Source organism: Felis catus, chromosome X (assembly GCF_018350175.1).
Source record: "Felis catus isolate Fca126 chromosome X, F.catus_Fca126_mat1.0, whole genome shotgun sequence".
Lineage (NCBI taxonomy): Eukaryota > Metazoa > Chordata > Mammalia > Carnivora > Felidae > Felis > Felis catus.
In genome coordinates, this window is record NC_058386.1 from 122,913,888 (window position 1) to 122,930,183 (window position 16,296).

Sequence of the window (16,296 nt, forward strand, 5' to 3'; positions counted from 1 at the left end):
TAAGATAGTTTGACAAAATGCAGTTTTATCATAGAGCACATCAGCTGGGTTCATGAGTTTGGGAACTGGCAGGTGGATGGGGAACTTGATCTTGTTCCTATTTTAAAACTCTGTTTACTGGCAGGTATTTGATGGTTACAAAATCCATTGGTGGATTTAATGATTTGTTTAAATGTATGTAATATTACTAGGTAGCCTTTTAGCATCAGAAAAGTTAACCTGATGGTAGCTGACTTTTTGAAGGGTTTATGTAGCATACCAATTTCAATTCAGGGAGCATTGCTAGGGTTACCTTGTTCCATGGCCACAGCTCATGCCACTGAAGCCAATCAGCTGCCTTGAAGATGTGCCATTTGTCACGAGGGGACCGTGTAATAGGGTGAGTGGATCAGCTCAAATCCATCACTAACTGCTGGAAAAAATGATTCAAAAAGCATTCGACTCTGGATCTGAATTACATTGCTTGTAGCCAGAGGTCCTTGCAGCATTTAAAGAAATAGAAGTAAGTGTATTGTGATCTCTAAAATGAATAGTAAATATCAAAGGGCTACAAAGAATGAGTTTCTAAATGAAATAGATAACATTTTATTTTTATTATTAGTTTTTAAGATTTTATTTTTAAGTAATCTCTACACCCAATGTGGGGCTCGAACTTACAAACCAGAGAGTTACGTGCTCTACCTACTGAGCCAGCCAGGCACCCCTGTTTAACATTTTATAATTTCCAAAGAAGAATCATCAAAACGAAGCCCCTGGAGCCCTGAGATTTGATGTGGCTGAGACAAATTGAGCTGTGGTGCATACGTGTTGTGTGTGTCTATTTGGACAATAAGCCACTTGCTTTGATGGGTGGGCACTGTTGCAGAATAAACACAATTAGATTTACTAGAAACATCTAGCATATTTCTACATCCTTGATCCAGAATAGAAGGTGATGAGGCAAGGTCCCCATGTTAGGGATCCTGTGGAAAGTTAACCTGGGCTAGGAGTCCAGTGTTTTGGTTTTGTCTCTCTCTCTCTTTTAATGTAAGTATGCATGCTTTAAGGCTATTCAGAGCCTTGCCAAGATGAGATGGGTCATCTTAGAAGGTGTGTATGCAGAGTGCATAGGCAGTGTTAGACATCATATATTTTATGGAAAATCCAGCCAAGTGTATTAGCACCAGCTTGCGGAGTGACTTAGAGTTCATCAAAGCATCTCTGTAGGAGGGGGAACTTGGTATTTGAGTGCCTCTGTTTTGCCATCTGCTGTGGTAGTATCATGCCCATTTCACAGACTGGGAACTGTAGTTTGTCCAACAGTGCAGAGTTGTTATTATTAATTAAGTGACAACATTGGGGTCTGAAACACAAGCTGGTCTGAGTACAGAATCCCTTTTTTTCAACTGTAGCACCCGGTTTTGCAGCTGGTCATAGTGCATTTTTATAAGGTATAAGCTACAAATTGGGAGTGAGTAACAGCTTCTATTTTAGCTTAAAAGGACATGATTGTCATTGGGGTGAAGAAAGTTCATTTGGAAATCATTTATTTTAATAGTTTAAGGCAGAAGGGTGACAGCTTGTTTTTGTAAATAAAATCTTACTGGAATACAGGCACACCCGTTCATTTCTGTATAGACTTTTACTGTTTGTTTTTTTTTTTTTTTAAAGTAAGCTCAACACCCAATGTCGGGCTTGAACTCACGCCTCCAGATCAAGAGTCACATGCTCTACTGACTTTGCCAGTGAGGCGAACCTGCCTTTTGCTGTTTTAGTGCTACAACACACAGTTTAGTAGCTGCAACAGAGTCCGTATTGCCCACAAAGCCTAAAATATTTACTATCTGTCCCTTTGTAGAAAAAGTTTGCCAACCCCTGTGCAAAGGAAGATGTATAAAAATGAAACTCCTAGTTTTACGGACCATCATTTGTTTCCCTGTGGGTTGAGCACATATGGAACTTGAATTGATGGTGTACCTGGTCTCAAATTGGCTAGGATACAAACATTTCTCTTTTGTACAGAGTGGTTTCTCAAGGCATCATTTTTATTTTCTTGCCTCCTAGGTGGTCTACAGTGAGAGGAACTTCAATGCAAAAATCAGAAGAAGTTAATTTAGTAAATCCTGTGTTTACAGGCACTCCGGGTACCTAATGGAATGCTTGAGTGGTTCTCATTGGGGGTGACACTCCCCCTAGAGGTCAAATTGGAAATGGGGGGGGTGTTTTTATTTTCAGTGTAATGTGTTGAAAAATACATTATTTAACAAATTTTTAAAAGAAAAATACATTATTATAAATCACTGTCCTTTTGTTTCTCCTTTACACTGAAGTTGAGGCACTATATTGATTATTTTTTGAAATTGTGTTTAGATTGGTAGTATCTATGATTTTCATTTCAGGCTAGCAAAGGGCCTTTGCAGGAATTTGCTTTAATAACAAAGAGAGGATTGGATCTAGTGGTATTGAGCACCACTGCCCTAAGTATTTGGCCTTTTTTTTCCAAAGCAGACTTCCAAGTAAAGAGAGTGCCTTCAGAAAGACTTGTAATTCTGGACCCAGAGGCTGCTTACGCACAGCTTCTTGCTCACTGGCAGGCTTTAGAAGTGGGTTTTCAGACTGGGTAGCTTTCCACAGCTTTCAAAGGAGCCTCCAGAGAAAGACTATCTTTACACTTCATTTACACGTCAGCACAGAGTACGAAAGCACATTGAGTAAAATCCAAAGAGAAGGCCCGTATGCACTTTGTCACTGTACATGGAAAGTTTGCATAGACCACTAATTGAGGGCCATTGATCTCCAATCACGTGACCATGGGAGTTAGAACTCCTCTTGGAGTTTAGATTTTGCTTGCAAAGGCCCTGTGAGGTGGAGGTCAAAACTATTTTCTAATTCTGTTAGATTTTTTTAATGTTTGTTTATTTTTGGAGGAGAGAGACAGAGCCAGAGTGTGAGTGGGGGAGGGGCAGAGAGAGAGGGAGAGACAGAATCCAAAGCAGGCTCCAGGCTCTGAGCTGTCAGCACAGAGCCCGATGCAGGGCTCAAACTCATGAGCTGTGAGATCATGAGTTCAGCCTGAGCTGAAGTCGGACGCTTAACCAACTGAGCCTCCCAGGCGCCCCTGTTTTTAGATTTTTTAAAAAATCTATTTATTTATTTGTGGAATCTATTTATTTGTGGAATCCTGTTTTTCATATGCAACAGAGAGGGCAGCAGATCCTTAGTCTGGAAGCAGGGTCTGGTGGAAGAGGTTTCTGTACCTGAATTGGAAGTATGTCTTACAGGAAAAGTGTCTAGCGTGGGCTGGTAGGGCTCCAGTTCTTTGTGGTGCAAGCTGCTTCAGAGCAACATAAGTTAATGTTGACCTTCCACTGCCCAGAGTCATCCGCCTTGAATATCCTGATGAGCCAACCGTTGGTTCTACCGTTTTCTTAAGTTTGTGTCGAATTTTGGCTTAAATGGAATATTGGGTGAATGACGGTTCGGTTCTTTGGCTAAGTCTTTATTGCCCAGGTCATTTATTTAACAAGTAAGTAAAACAGACCAGAATCCCCATCTGGGGGGTGGCTTGTATTCTGGTGGGGGAAGGCAGACACTAACAACAGATTATGTGAAAGGTGGTAAGTGGTAGGGAGAATAGATTGATAGAGGCAGAGAAGAGGGGGAGACAGGCGGAGAGCGGGAAGAGAGGTGAGAGAGACAGGGTAGGGGGACAGAGAGAGTGACACCATGAGTTTAGTTGTCTTGAATTTGTGAAGAGGGACTCAGTTAAGGCCGTGTTGTGACTTTTACATTTGATATATTAAATAATGCCTCGTTTATGTAGCTTTATGTGAAGGGGTTAGGGGGCCCCAGATTGCTTGCCTAGATGAGTTGAGTCTTAACTACTTCTTAGTCTCAAACTCCTTTTCTGCTGAGATTGGCACCGGTGACACCCAACCTGGTTTCTTTCAAAATGGGGACCACTTAGAAGCGCTTTTCTCTGAGTGGAAAGGACACTGCAGTGTTAGTCCAGAGGCCTAGGCCCTGCCACTGACACACACCCTCGAGGCTCTTCTGGACATCTTCTCTGTCCTCAGAGAGGATTGGGCTGAATGTATGACAAAAGTTGTTTTCAAGATCAAAAGTGAGAGATGCCCACCTCTGGTTAGATTCCTGTAGAGTGTGTGTGTGTGTGTGTGTGTGTGTGTGTGTGTGTGTGTGTGTAGATGTAAATAGATACAAGGATTAAGCTTCATTTTTTACTTTAAAGCCAGGGTAGCCCAAATTCAATGTGTTTTTTTTTTTTTTTTTAATAAAAAGGAGTAAAACTCAATCTTTAGGTGTCTGGGACAAAATATAACCAAAAGGGTATTTTCATGTACTTTTTAAAGAAAAGCTTTATAACTAGGTCACCGCCGGCCATGCATTATCCCTGTGTTAGTTAACTTTCTAGCTAGTATTTACAGGGTCAGGACTAATTTGTAGCATACTTTTTTGTGATGTCAGCATTCAAGAAGTATCCTTTCATAATTGAAAAAATGGTAATAATTTGTTAATGTATATACTAGAACATTCTTCTGAGCCTGTTGTATATATTCGTTCATTCATTTTGCCCATCTATGCTGCAAAAAAAAAAAAAAATAGAGATCATAGCAGCCAAAGTCCTGAGAAGTTAAGTAACCCGCCCCACGTCAGTGAGTTGCAGAATCAGGATTTGAATGGAGTTGGCTCCAATAACTGTGCTCTCCAACATCGTGCTGTTCCAGCTTCTCTGCATTTCAGGGATCAATTGGAACCATTCAACAGAGAGGTTCACTGATGAGATTTTAAAGCGAACCTCATGGAACTGACCCATGTTACTTGGACCATTGGATTTCTCAGATTTGTGCTTGATCCAGCTTTTAATAGTAGTAGTTTCTGTGTAACTCTAAAAATGACTTTAGACATATTACAGTTGACTCTTGAACAACTTGGGGGTTATGGGTATCAACCCCCCATGCATTTAAAAAGCCACATATGGGTTTTGACTATGCAAAAGCTTAACTACTGCTACCCTACTGTTAATTTGGAAGCCTTATTGATAACATAAAGTTGATTAACATATTTTGTATGTTGTATATTATATATACTGTATTCTTACAATAAAGTAAGCTAGAGAAAATATTAAGGGAGTCATAAGAGAAAATACATTTACAGTACTCACTCAACTGAAAAATCCGTGTGTGAGTGGTCCCGCACTCTTCAAACCTGTGTTGTTTAAGGACGAACTGTATTTGATTCCTTACAAAAAATGTCCTAAATGGGCATATCTATAGAGCTAGAAAGCAGGTTTGTGGTAGCTTAGGGGCAGGGGGAATGGGGAGTGATACATGACTAATGGATACAGAGTTTCTCTGTGATGAGAATGTTCTAGAGTTGGTGGTGGTGATGGCTGCGCAATTCCAGATATACTAAAAACCAAGCAGCCACTTGGTTGTACGCTTGAAAGGGGTGAGTCATGTAGTGAGTTGTTGTATCTCAATAAGATAGTTAGAAACGAGGAGGAAATTTTCCTCTGTTGTATTTAATCCATTTTATTTTTATTTATTTTTTAAATGTTTATTTTTGAAAGAGTACGCACACACGCGCATGAGTTAGGGAGGGGCAGAAAACGGAGGGGAGGGAAGGACAGAGGATCTGAATCGGTGAGCCAGATGTAGGGCTTGAATTCATGAACCTCTAGGTCATGACCCGAGCCAAAGACAGATGGATGCTCAACCGATTGAACCACCCAGGCACCCCTGTATTTACTTCATTAAAAAAATTTTTTTTAATGTTTATTTATTTTTGAGAGAGAAAGTGAGACAGAGTGTGAGTGGGGGAGGGGCAGAGAGAGAGGGAGACACAGAATCGGAAGCAGGCTCCAGGCTCTGAGCTGTCAGCACAGAGCCCGACGTGGGGCTCGAACTCCTGGACCGCGAGATCATGACCTGAGCTGAAGTCAGACGCCCAACCGACTGAGCCACCCAGGCACCCCTACTTCATTTTAAATTGAAGTTTGTTTTTTTTTTTTAATGAGGACTGAATAAAATAGGAATACTCCTCTTTTCTTTTATGACTTACAAACATGAACAGGAAAGTGAAGACTGAATTGACTGTGTAACCCAGCATTTTAAATTTCTTATATTGACAGTAATAATTTAACTTTATTTGAAAACATTGACCTATATTAGTAAAGTATTTTAAATATTACAGTATCTGATTATTAAAAAGTAATTTTATATCTAACTGGAGAAAATCCCCCAAGTACATAATCTTGTTTAGTGCGTAGAATAATTTCAGGGCAGAAAAATGTCTGACTTGCTCTCGCTAGTCTATCTCATCCATTCTGCTTCTCTGAGATAATGAGTTATTTTGCTTGGATTTGAACTTGAGGTTAGGTCTTTCAAAGCTATTTTTTTCTTAACTGTTTTATCTGCATTTCACTCATTTCAGAATTACACATTGATCTTTGTAAAAAGCTATTTCTAATTTTAGATTGTGCTACCTCTTAATACTTTCAGGTTTAAGTTTATAAAGAAGCATTTTATTTTGCCGTAATTACTTTCAAGCCTCAGGGTAGTTCTGTAGCTCCACTGTTGTAGGATTTGGTAAACCAGTAAACAAGCTCACCCCATTATGATGTTTCACAATATTGTGTATTTTGTACATAATCACTCATTGACCAAATAGGAGTGCCAAGTGTGTGCCAGGATGCAGCCATGACCCAGATGGACCCCATCCTTGCCTTTGGTGGCCTGAACTCCAGTGGGGGAAGCCTGGCAGTCGTAATCTTGGATGATTGTCCTCACGTAGCCATTCCTGCATCTTTATCCTGGTGGTTACCCTTACCTGCATCTTTGTCACCTCTCTTGGTCCTTGCTTCTTGACCGTAACCAGCACTGTGCAGCTACCAAATCACTAGGTTTTGTGCCAAGGTGTGTTAATACTCGCCGTGCCAGGTTTTGTTAGTGAGTGGTTGCTTTTTTAATGAGCCTCACAAAAAGATCCCATAAATATCTGCAGCCCCCTAGCTGATGTGGTTCACCTCCCAGTGACTTCATGTGTATCTCTCTGTGTCATTCACTTTGAGAAGGAAAATAACTAAAGCATGCTTAGTTTCCTACTGTGGCTGTAGTCTTCACAAATCTAAATCCTCGCATTAAAACGATATTGTGTGTTCTGAATACGATGCTTTCATTTAAGTCTGAATTGTGATGAATATGCATTATTTAAATGAAGTATAAACTTTCCCTAGAAAACACTGATCAAATCAAATGTCGCTAATTTGATTTCCATCAAATCCATGCCACTTTAAATTGCCTCAATTTGGAGAAGACAGAATTTTTAAAGGCGAAATAAGTGTGAGGGTTCAGTTGTCTACCTTTTTTACTACTCTGCTTGGCTGCTTCTAAATTATCTGTAAAAATTAAGAAGTGTAGAGATTTGAGGCCTGTTGCACGATTACTAAACATGGTGTTTTTTTGAGATGACAATTTGAATGCTATGGATAACAATTCTGGGAGTATGTGTAATGTCTCCCACTGTGCTCCCCCAAGTACACTTAGCTGCCCTTTTCTTCCCCAGATCCCTGTACCTTTGTTGGAGCTCTTCCACGTGACCTGTGCTGTGCTTAGTCCCTCGTGTGTCTGGTTCCCATTGGGGAGACTACTATGGAAATGGGGCCTGGAGAGCAGAGTCCTTTGGTTTTCAGTTGCAATACTCCAATCTCAGGTGCCTTATTGTTGGACATTGCATACAAATTCAGTTGATACTGAATGTTGTCTTTTTTGTTGTTGTTAGAGTTTCCAGAATGGCTTCTGCACCAACTTCTAAATATAATTCACACTCCTTGGAGAATGAATCTGTTAAGAGGGTAAGTTGTGTTTTCAGCTTTATTTGTGCCTCTTTTTCTGCATTTCTCTTCTTATATTTGCATACTAGGTGGTCATTTCAGGCTTATTGAATTATTAATTTCATTATTCATTCACATAGTGTGAATTCTTCAATATATGTGGTTTTGTATGCTATCCTACCTTGTTCCAGAAAAGACAGAATGCCGTTTACGTGTTAAGTTTTGCATTTGTAAATCCTTTCGTGGAACTTGAGCAGGCTGTTACACCTTCCTAAATATTGGCCTTATTTTCTAATTATGATAAAATGGTTGTATGACCGAAACAAATACAGCATTAAGAAAAAAATGTTCAAAGTATCAAGGAGAAAATTATGTCATTAGAGAGAGATTTTGAAACCTATATTGAAAGGAAGGGTTGAATTTAAAATAAGCTTTACTCATGGCTCTTTGAAGCTTTTGATACATTTACCAATTCTCCAGCTGAAAGGTTGATTTACACCCCCGCCGGCAGTGTACTGAGTGCTGAAGCGATCAGAAGGAAGCCAACTAGTGTCTTTGAATTTGTAGCTCCCTGAATACTAATGAGAGTGACCTTTTTTTAAAAAAAAATAGTGTTTATTGTCCATTTGCTTTTCTTTTTTGAAGTGGCTGCTCGTGTCCTTTGCCTGTTTGCTTTTTGGGGTGTTTGAGGGATACTTTTCTATTGATTCATAAGTGTTCTTTACATATTGTGATAATCAGTTCTTTATAATATACAAGTCTTTTTCCTAGCTTATTATTGGCTTGTGATTATATTTGTGGCATTTTGATTTTGAAATACAGAGGTTTACATTTTTTGTGTGCAATCACATCCCTCAGTCTTTTGTATTTCATATTTTCTGCTTTGGGTGTCATGTTTACAAGGACCTTTTTCATCCTCAAGATTATATAAGTTTTTATTGTGTTTTGGTATCGTTCTGGTACAAGAAGCCGTTCTAAGCACAAGAGTTACTTCATGAAGCTAATTGTAAGTCCATGTGGATTGTGACTCTAATAGTGTATCCCATGTTAATCCCATGTTATCCTGTGTTAATCAAACATGTGTTTCCCTAATTTTGTGGTTGACTTCTACTTTCTTCACCTAGCCCAGAACTCTGGTCTTTAAAGGGTATAATGAATATCAATGTTTGTTACGCCTGTGTTTAGTTAGTGAGAGGCAGCATTAAAGGGTGTTGATGATCTCTTTCTGGTCTTATCATTAGTGTAAGTTGTGCAGGTTTGCTCCCCATTGGGGAAGGCATTCCTGGCTGGGAGCAATCTGTCTTGCCCTCCTAGTTAAAATGCTTAGCTTACAAGCACTAACACGTGGAAAATTGGCTAGGAATTTTCACATTGTGCCTGAATAAAAATGATAAAACCATCAAAAATCCAGCAGAGCACCTAACTTTGACAGCTTGTATCTGACCTAAATACACAACTGACACTCCCCTTATTTCATAATACTTCACATCTGCACAGCCCTTGATAAGTCACCAAATGGTGCCTTGTGCATTTTGTGTCACCTCATCTCAAAAACCCTTTGAGAGAAGTATTACTAACTTTACACATGGAAAGTCATGCTGAAAAAGTCTTGTGCCTGAGTAGATGTTAAGGATGTGGACATAGGCAGCGCATCCTTGGCATTGATTGGCATGGACAGCTCAGTAAGGTTGGGGTCAACTGTGGGTGGCTAAACTGCTCAAGTTCAATTCATAGTTTAAGTCTCAACAACAGATGTTGGCGAGGATGCGGAGAAAGGGGAACCCAGTTACATACACACACGCAACTTGCCATCAATATTCATTAGCTGTGTTAACTTTTAGTCTGTAAATAACATTAGCACACTTTTCAGTATTAATTTTTAAATACTGGGCCCAAGTGCTTTACAGTTAACAGCATTCAGGAAAGTGATAAAAAGTCAATATCAAGCATATTCTTTTTTTAAAATTTTTTAATGTTTATTTATTTTTGAGAGAGAGAGAGAGAGAGAGAGACAAAGCACAAATGGGGAGGGATGGAGAGAGAGGGAGACACAGACTCCGAAACAGGCTCCAGGCTCTGAGCTGTCCATGCAGAGCCCAACGCGGGGCTCAAACCCATGGACGATGAGATCATGACCTGAGCCAAAGTCAGACACTCGACTGACTGAGCCACCCAGGTGTCCCAATATCAAGCATACTCTATAGACACACTTTGGCAGCTTTTTAAAAAATTTTAAATATTTAATCATCTAAATAATGGTAAATATCACTGTAATTTTTTTCTTTTTAAAAAGTATGTTTTTGGTTGGTTGTGTTCCAGGTTGCTTAAAAACCTGTGCAAATGTAATGTCATTTCTTCTGATGCCCCTGTTTCATTTCCAGACTTCTAGGGATGGAGTTAATCGAGACCTCAGTGAGACTGTTCCTCGACTTCCAGGAGAAACTCGCATCACTGGTAAGGGTCCTATGAATTTAGGATTCACACAGTATGATGAGCGTCCCAGCAGGGTCAGGTGGCTTCAGTCCCTCCTTCTCTTTTAGAAGTCACATTGAGATAAATAGGCTAGCTTTGTTTGAAAGTGTTAACATAAAGACAACCCTCTGCATTAGTTTCTTGATCAAAGAGTTCCTTCAAGAGTTTCGTGTGGTCCAGGATAGTGATATTTTCCCCTCTGTACCCAAGACTGAGAATTATTTTAGAAAAGTGGATTATCTCTTGAACGTCCTTGTTGGAGCCCTAAGCTCTCATGGTTTGAGGTTGTAAGAACAAAGTAATACTAAATTTTTCCAGCCTATGATGTGTGCTTTTTAAAATGATCAACCTAAAGACTTAACATCTAAGTAGTCTTCCTTTGAAATATAGGAGACCATATTGGTTTAAAATATCTTTCATTTGTCTGAAAACATTTGTAGTAGTGTAGTAGTACATTTGTAGTAATGTTGATACAATATTTTGATTGTTTACTTATTTTTTTCATGATAAATTCATATTAAGGGGAAGGGATTTACTTTGGAAGGACCAGATCATTCTGGCTTAAGAATACAGAAGCATGTGACAGCTTCTAAGCCAAATGCTGATGTTGTGGGCATTCACATTTTGTATTGGGGTCAATACCCTCCCTCACCTCAGATCACCACATATTTGGTGGTGATACAGTTACCATTGTTTCAGGGAACCCTTTGGTTTGTTAACTAAGATCTGGGTTGTTTAGGTTAAATGGCTAAAATATGGTATTGATTAGATTAATGTCATAAGATATGGTCCCTTTGTGAATTAGTTAGCCGTGCAGCATGAGAAACTATTCCACGTCTACAGACTTGCACACATGATCCTAGTCTTGAAAAGAAAACCAGTGGCATGTGTCCATCCCAATTTCTGGATAAGAGCAGAGAGGATAGCTTACTTTGGGCGGTCTTCCTCTATGAGCTTTTTGTGCTCTGTATCAGTCAGACGCTTAACCGAGGTAGTAATTTATTGAATTAGCATGAAGTAGCCTTACTGGGTATTTTTCATTTAGTACCCGTGGAGAAAGGGATTTCAAAGTAGTTTAAAAAAAAAAAACCCAGTACCACATTCAAGGACACCCTTGAAAGATAACAGAAGGATATTTTTATTATAATAAATTTACTCTCCTGATTTAGTCTCCCCTTATGTTTGAGTCCACTAAAGATGTACTATTCTTTTGGCCATCTGTTTTTTTAACACTTAAATAATTGAAGTGAATCAAGCTTAACACTCTTCTCTGGACTATTAGAAAGAATAGACTATAGAAATATTTCAACTACTGACATTCATTTATTAAAAACGTCATGATGTCGGTGTGATTAGAGGCTGGCAAACGGCAAATCCTGTCTGGTGGTTAGGCCATGAGACTGTCCTCCTCCATGAGTTGCCATCTTCTGGTTGAAGTAGCTCCGTAGTTACCTTTATAGCCACCTGGGGGGAGCAGTGGCTGTACCCTCCTTCACTTTTGCTCTCCAGCTTTTACCACCTTGCCCAAGCTGGTGACAGCATTTTGGTCAAGCTCAGGGGAGCAAAGCTGGTGCCTGGACATGACGTGTGGCCCCTCTTGACCTAGCACGGTAATGTGGAAACATTGCTGGTGCTTGCTTTCGACTTTTCTGGTGATCTTTTTTTTTTTTATTGTAGTTATTCTTAGCCAAATAGTTTATATTAAATTAGTGCCATTTGTTGTGTATTTTGGTATATATTTCCATTATTTTAGGGTACTTTTTTTATCTTAATAGACAAAGAAGTTATTTACATATGTCCTTTCAATGGCCCCATTAAGGGAAGAGTTTACATCACAAATTATCGTCTTTATTTAAGAAGTTTGGAAACGGTAAGTAGAATCTAAGACCATAAAGATGACCCTAACTGTTAAAGATAATGCTAAACTGTCTCTCTTCTACCTTGCAAGACTGACTGTGGACCAGATTAACATGGGAATGCATTTGCTTCTCAGCTCTTAATTTTTGGCTTACGCAAAGCTCATTTAACACTAACACCTGTATATGTAGGAATAAAGTGAATTTAAAAAGAAGTTTTTATCCTGGGAAATACTGGGGAGGGGTTGGTAACTGGACCCATTTGCTAGCCTGGAGAAGTTGGTTAATATAGAACCGTGGTTCTTCACCAGAAGCACAGATGAGAACCACTTGTGCTGCTTAACAGACACCACAGATGTCCTGGATGTCCTGCATCAAAATGTCCATATCTGTAGTTCAGGTGTGGCTGTTATTTTTAAAACTTTACAGAGGAGGATGCTGATGTGAGTCTCTACTCTAGAACTTTCCTAGTGTTCAATTACAAAGTACCAGGTAGCAGTTTAGAACTAGGATGCCTATGGTATGGCTTAGTGCTGTTCTACCTTTTCATTCTAAGATGAAACGTTTGCCATAGCGTTTCAAGGAATGTTCCACTGATGGAACAATGAAATAGAGACGAGGTGCTCTAGAAGGGAAGGGAAGAGTATAGCTGTTGTGGCTGACACAGAAGGACTTACAGTAGATAGGTTGTTGTCTAGGCCAGCCTGAAGGGGCAGCTGTATTTTGGGGGTGGACCAAGGGGGGAATAGATAGATAGATAGATAGATAGATAGATAGATAGATAGATAGATCGATCGGTTGGTCCAGGGTACATGGAAGAATAGCCTAATAGTGGTTTATACACAGGAGATGGTGAGACTGTTTGAGGAATCTAGCTTGTGTTTCATTGTTTTTACCCTATAATTTCTTCAGGACTGTGTTATTGATGCATTATCTTGATTGAATCAAGGCATATGACTGATATTGACTAAGAAACATGGGCTGAATGGTGGTGGTACACTTAGGTGAGGTTATACACTGGTGTTAAAGGCTCATAGCCATCCAAGAAGGGTGGTCTCTAATGTCTTGCTGTGCAGGGCCCTTCCTCTGCAGCGTTTCTAATGCAGTACAGTTGAACACCCAGAAAGCACGTGTGTCCAACATGTGAAAAACAGCAAACCAGCCAATGTGCTAGACTACACAGGTGCGATTTGAAATGGTCTTAATCAACCAGGATTTGGGAGTGAAACTAATAATATAAAGTTTAACATAGGTAACATTTACTTCATACAAACCGGTTGTACCAATAAAGAGGGTGGAGGAGGTCTGTCTTAATAGTGGCTCAAGCTTATTTGATCCAGTAATTGGGCATGATTGATTAAAAAGTTAATATACCTGTAGGCTAAACTAACAAAACTATAATAGCAAAATGAGACTGTAGTCCCATCTGAAGTGTCGTGTTCAGATCCAGGTGCCATGTTTTGAGAGGGACATTGGCAAACCAGCAAGGGTTCAGACAAAGGGAACAAGGCTTGTGAAGAGGCTGTAGTATGAGCGATGATTAAAATAAGCGTCGATGTTTCCTCTGAAGACCGAAGGGAGGCATGACAGAGCTACCTTGGAGTGTTTGGAGTGCCTTCTGTGGAGCAGGGATCAGACTCATTCTGTACAGCTCCCAAGGGGCAAATTGGGACAGATTGAGAGATTTTATGCTGATATATGCAAGAGTTGTCAAAAATGAGAATTAAAGCAAGTGTTACGGTGCCTTTCCCCTCTAAGAGTCTTGGCTCGTTGGGCTGCCACGCGTGCCCAGTTCCATTTCATGCTATCACTGATGATGAACTGGGGAAATTTTTTTTTTAATTTTGTCTTTAATTTTGAGAGAGAGCATGGGAGGACCAAAACGGGAGTGGGGAGAGAGAGAATCCCAAGCAGGCTTGGTACTGTCATGCAGAGCCCGATGAGGGGCTTGAACTCACAAACCGTGAGGTCATGACCCAAGCAGAAACCAAGAGTCGGATGCTCAACCAACTAAGCCATCCAGGCGCTCCAAGTGGGGAGATTTTTTAAACTGGGGTGCCGTGACAGGATTGTATGATCTCAACTGCATAAACTATCCGTAGACAAGAGGCCAGAAGGAAATATAGCAAATGTCTTAGTACTTGGGGTATCTGGGGAGTGGAATTATACATGCTTTGTTTTGTCCCTTCCACTTGGAGTGAGCATGTATCACTTTTATAATTGGGAGAGCACTTAGCAAGCTTTATTTTGTTCTTATACAGCATCTTAAGAGGTGGGGATTAGCACCGAATGGGTGTACAAAATGCCCATTTGACACCAGCTACTAACTTTTTCCTCCTTCCACTGTTTCACATAAACCTTTTGACCAATTGGCTATAACATTTAGTCCAAGCATAAAAGTGGGAAGCTAATGGCATAAAACACCATATAAAGAAAGCCATGTAAGTGGTTCTGCAGAAGCCTCAAAGCATAGTCCTCATAGTGTTTCTCAAAGTCTAAATAAGAGCATCAGTTGTGGATTCTGCTGCAGACTATGTGTTTGGCAAAGAGCTGTCCTCTCACGGGCATTTGGAAGCGGACACCTGTGTGTTTCAGGTATGTAAATACTGCAGTGGGAGTCAGCTGTCCCATTTGGTTGAGGTGTCAAGGGCAAGTTTCCTGTCTGCCCCACCCACCCCTGCACCGTCCCCTTCCCAAGGACGGTAGAAGCACAGTGGCTGTATCCTTAGATTGTCATCGTGGCCCTCCTTCATGACCTCCCCACTGTCCCCTGCATGCTGCCTGCACAGTGATCCTCCGTGGAACGAGGCCAGCCAGCTTACTTCTCCATTCTATAACTCTCGTTGGCTCCCTATTGCCCATAGAATAAAATCTGCTGTCCTTTATATGGCATAAAAATCCTTGCAACTTCTCTTGCTTCGATCCACACCACTCCTGCCCATACTGTTCTTAAACCACCTTCCCTTCTCCCAACACGCAAGGCCCTTCCATGCATCTGTGTGGATGCATTGCATTTGCTGTTCTCACTGTCCCCAGATGCTCTTTTCAGAAGCTGCTGTTTGTCCTTCAGAACCCACCTCAAAAATCACACCATCTTCGGAGCCTCCTCCAGCTCACGGTGAGGGACCCCCTCCCTCTTTGTGTCTCGGTAGCCTTTCCCCATGCCTCTCTGTTAGCATTTATTGCTGTGAGCCCTTCATTGGCCAACACTTCCTTTTTCCTTTTCGTGTTTGTTTCTCCTGAGCACTTGCCGCCACCTCCTATTTTATATATGTCACTGCTTCGTCTTGTTCCTTGGCTGTGTGAGGACAGGGATGCTTGTCTATCGCCCCGTGTCCCCTCTGCGCTTAGGGCCTGGCACATTGAAGGTGCCCAGTCGGGCTGTGCTGAATGAAGGAACTCTGGTGTTCTTTACTTGCTGCTATGTCTGTGGCCTTTACTAATGGTGTGTCTGCTTGGTCCTGTGTGCCTAGCTAGCACGGTGCCCACTAGATAGTAGGCACTCAGTAAAAATGTATTCCGTGAGTGAACTCGGGAGGGAACAGGCTTCATTGCTGTGGTGTCTTTTTTTTTAAGTTTGTTTAAGAGAGAGAGCATGAGCAGGGGAGGGGCAGAGACCTGGGTCGGGGGGAGAATCCCAAGCAGGCTCCATACTCTCAGCATGGACCCCGACAAGGGGTTGGAACTCACGAACCGTGAGAGGTTTTGACCTCTCAAAACCAAGAGTCAGGGGCGCCTGGGTGGCTCAGTCGGTTGAGTGTCCGACTTCGGCTCAGGTCATGATCTCACGGTTTGTGAGTTTGGGCCCCGTGTCAGGCTCTGTGCTGACAGCTCAGAGCCTGGAGCCTACTTCGGATTCTGTGTCTCCTTCTCTCTCTGCCCCTCCCCCACATGTGCTCTGTCTCTCTCTGCCTCTCAAAAATAAAGAAAACTAATTAAAAAAAATTTAAAAACCAAGAGTCAGACACTCAACCAACTGGGCCACTCAGGCTCCCCTGTCACTGTGGTTTGACCTCAATGTAGGCCCCACTAAATCGTGGCATCTTGAATACCAACATTGCTTCTGGAGTTTGGAAATTTCATAGTCCCCTTTTGACCTTGAGGGTGTTCAGGAATTTGGCTTGGGGTCGATCTTGT

At 41.0% G+C, this 16,296-nt stretch overlaps 1 protein-coding gene across 6 annotated transcripts in view; it reads left to right on the forward strand.

Annotated features, from left to right (window-relative positions):
- MTM1 (myotubularin 1) overlaps positions 1-16,296 on the forward strand; it is a 98,254-nt gene that overhangs the window by 15,978 nt on the left and 65,980 nt on the right. For 3 of the 6 annotated variants that reach the window (XM_023249466.2, XM_023249467.2, XM_045050411.1), the window contains exons 2-4: positions 7,780-7,852; positions 10,213-10,285; positions 12,079-12,173. In XM_023249466.2, coding sequence (XP_023105234.1) covers positions 7,790-7,852; positions 10,213-10,285; positions 12,079-12,173 — 231 coding nt within the window. In that variant the 5' untranslated portion in view covers positions 7,780-7,789. Of the gene's footprint in view, positions 1-1,897; positions 2,124-7,779; positions 7,853-10,212; positions 10,286-12,078; positions 12,174-16,296 lie in introns of those variants that run through there. The other 3 variants (XM_004000974.5, XM_023249468.2, XM_045050410.1) reach the window with 3 other exon arrangements.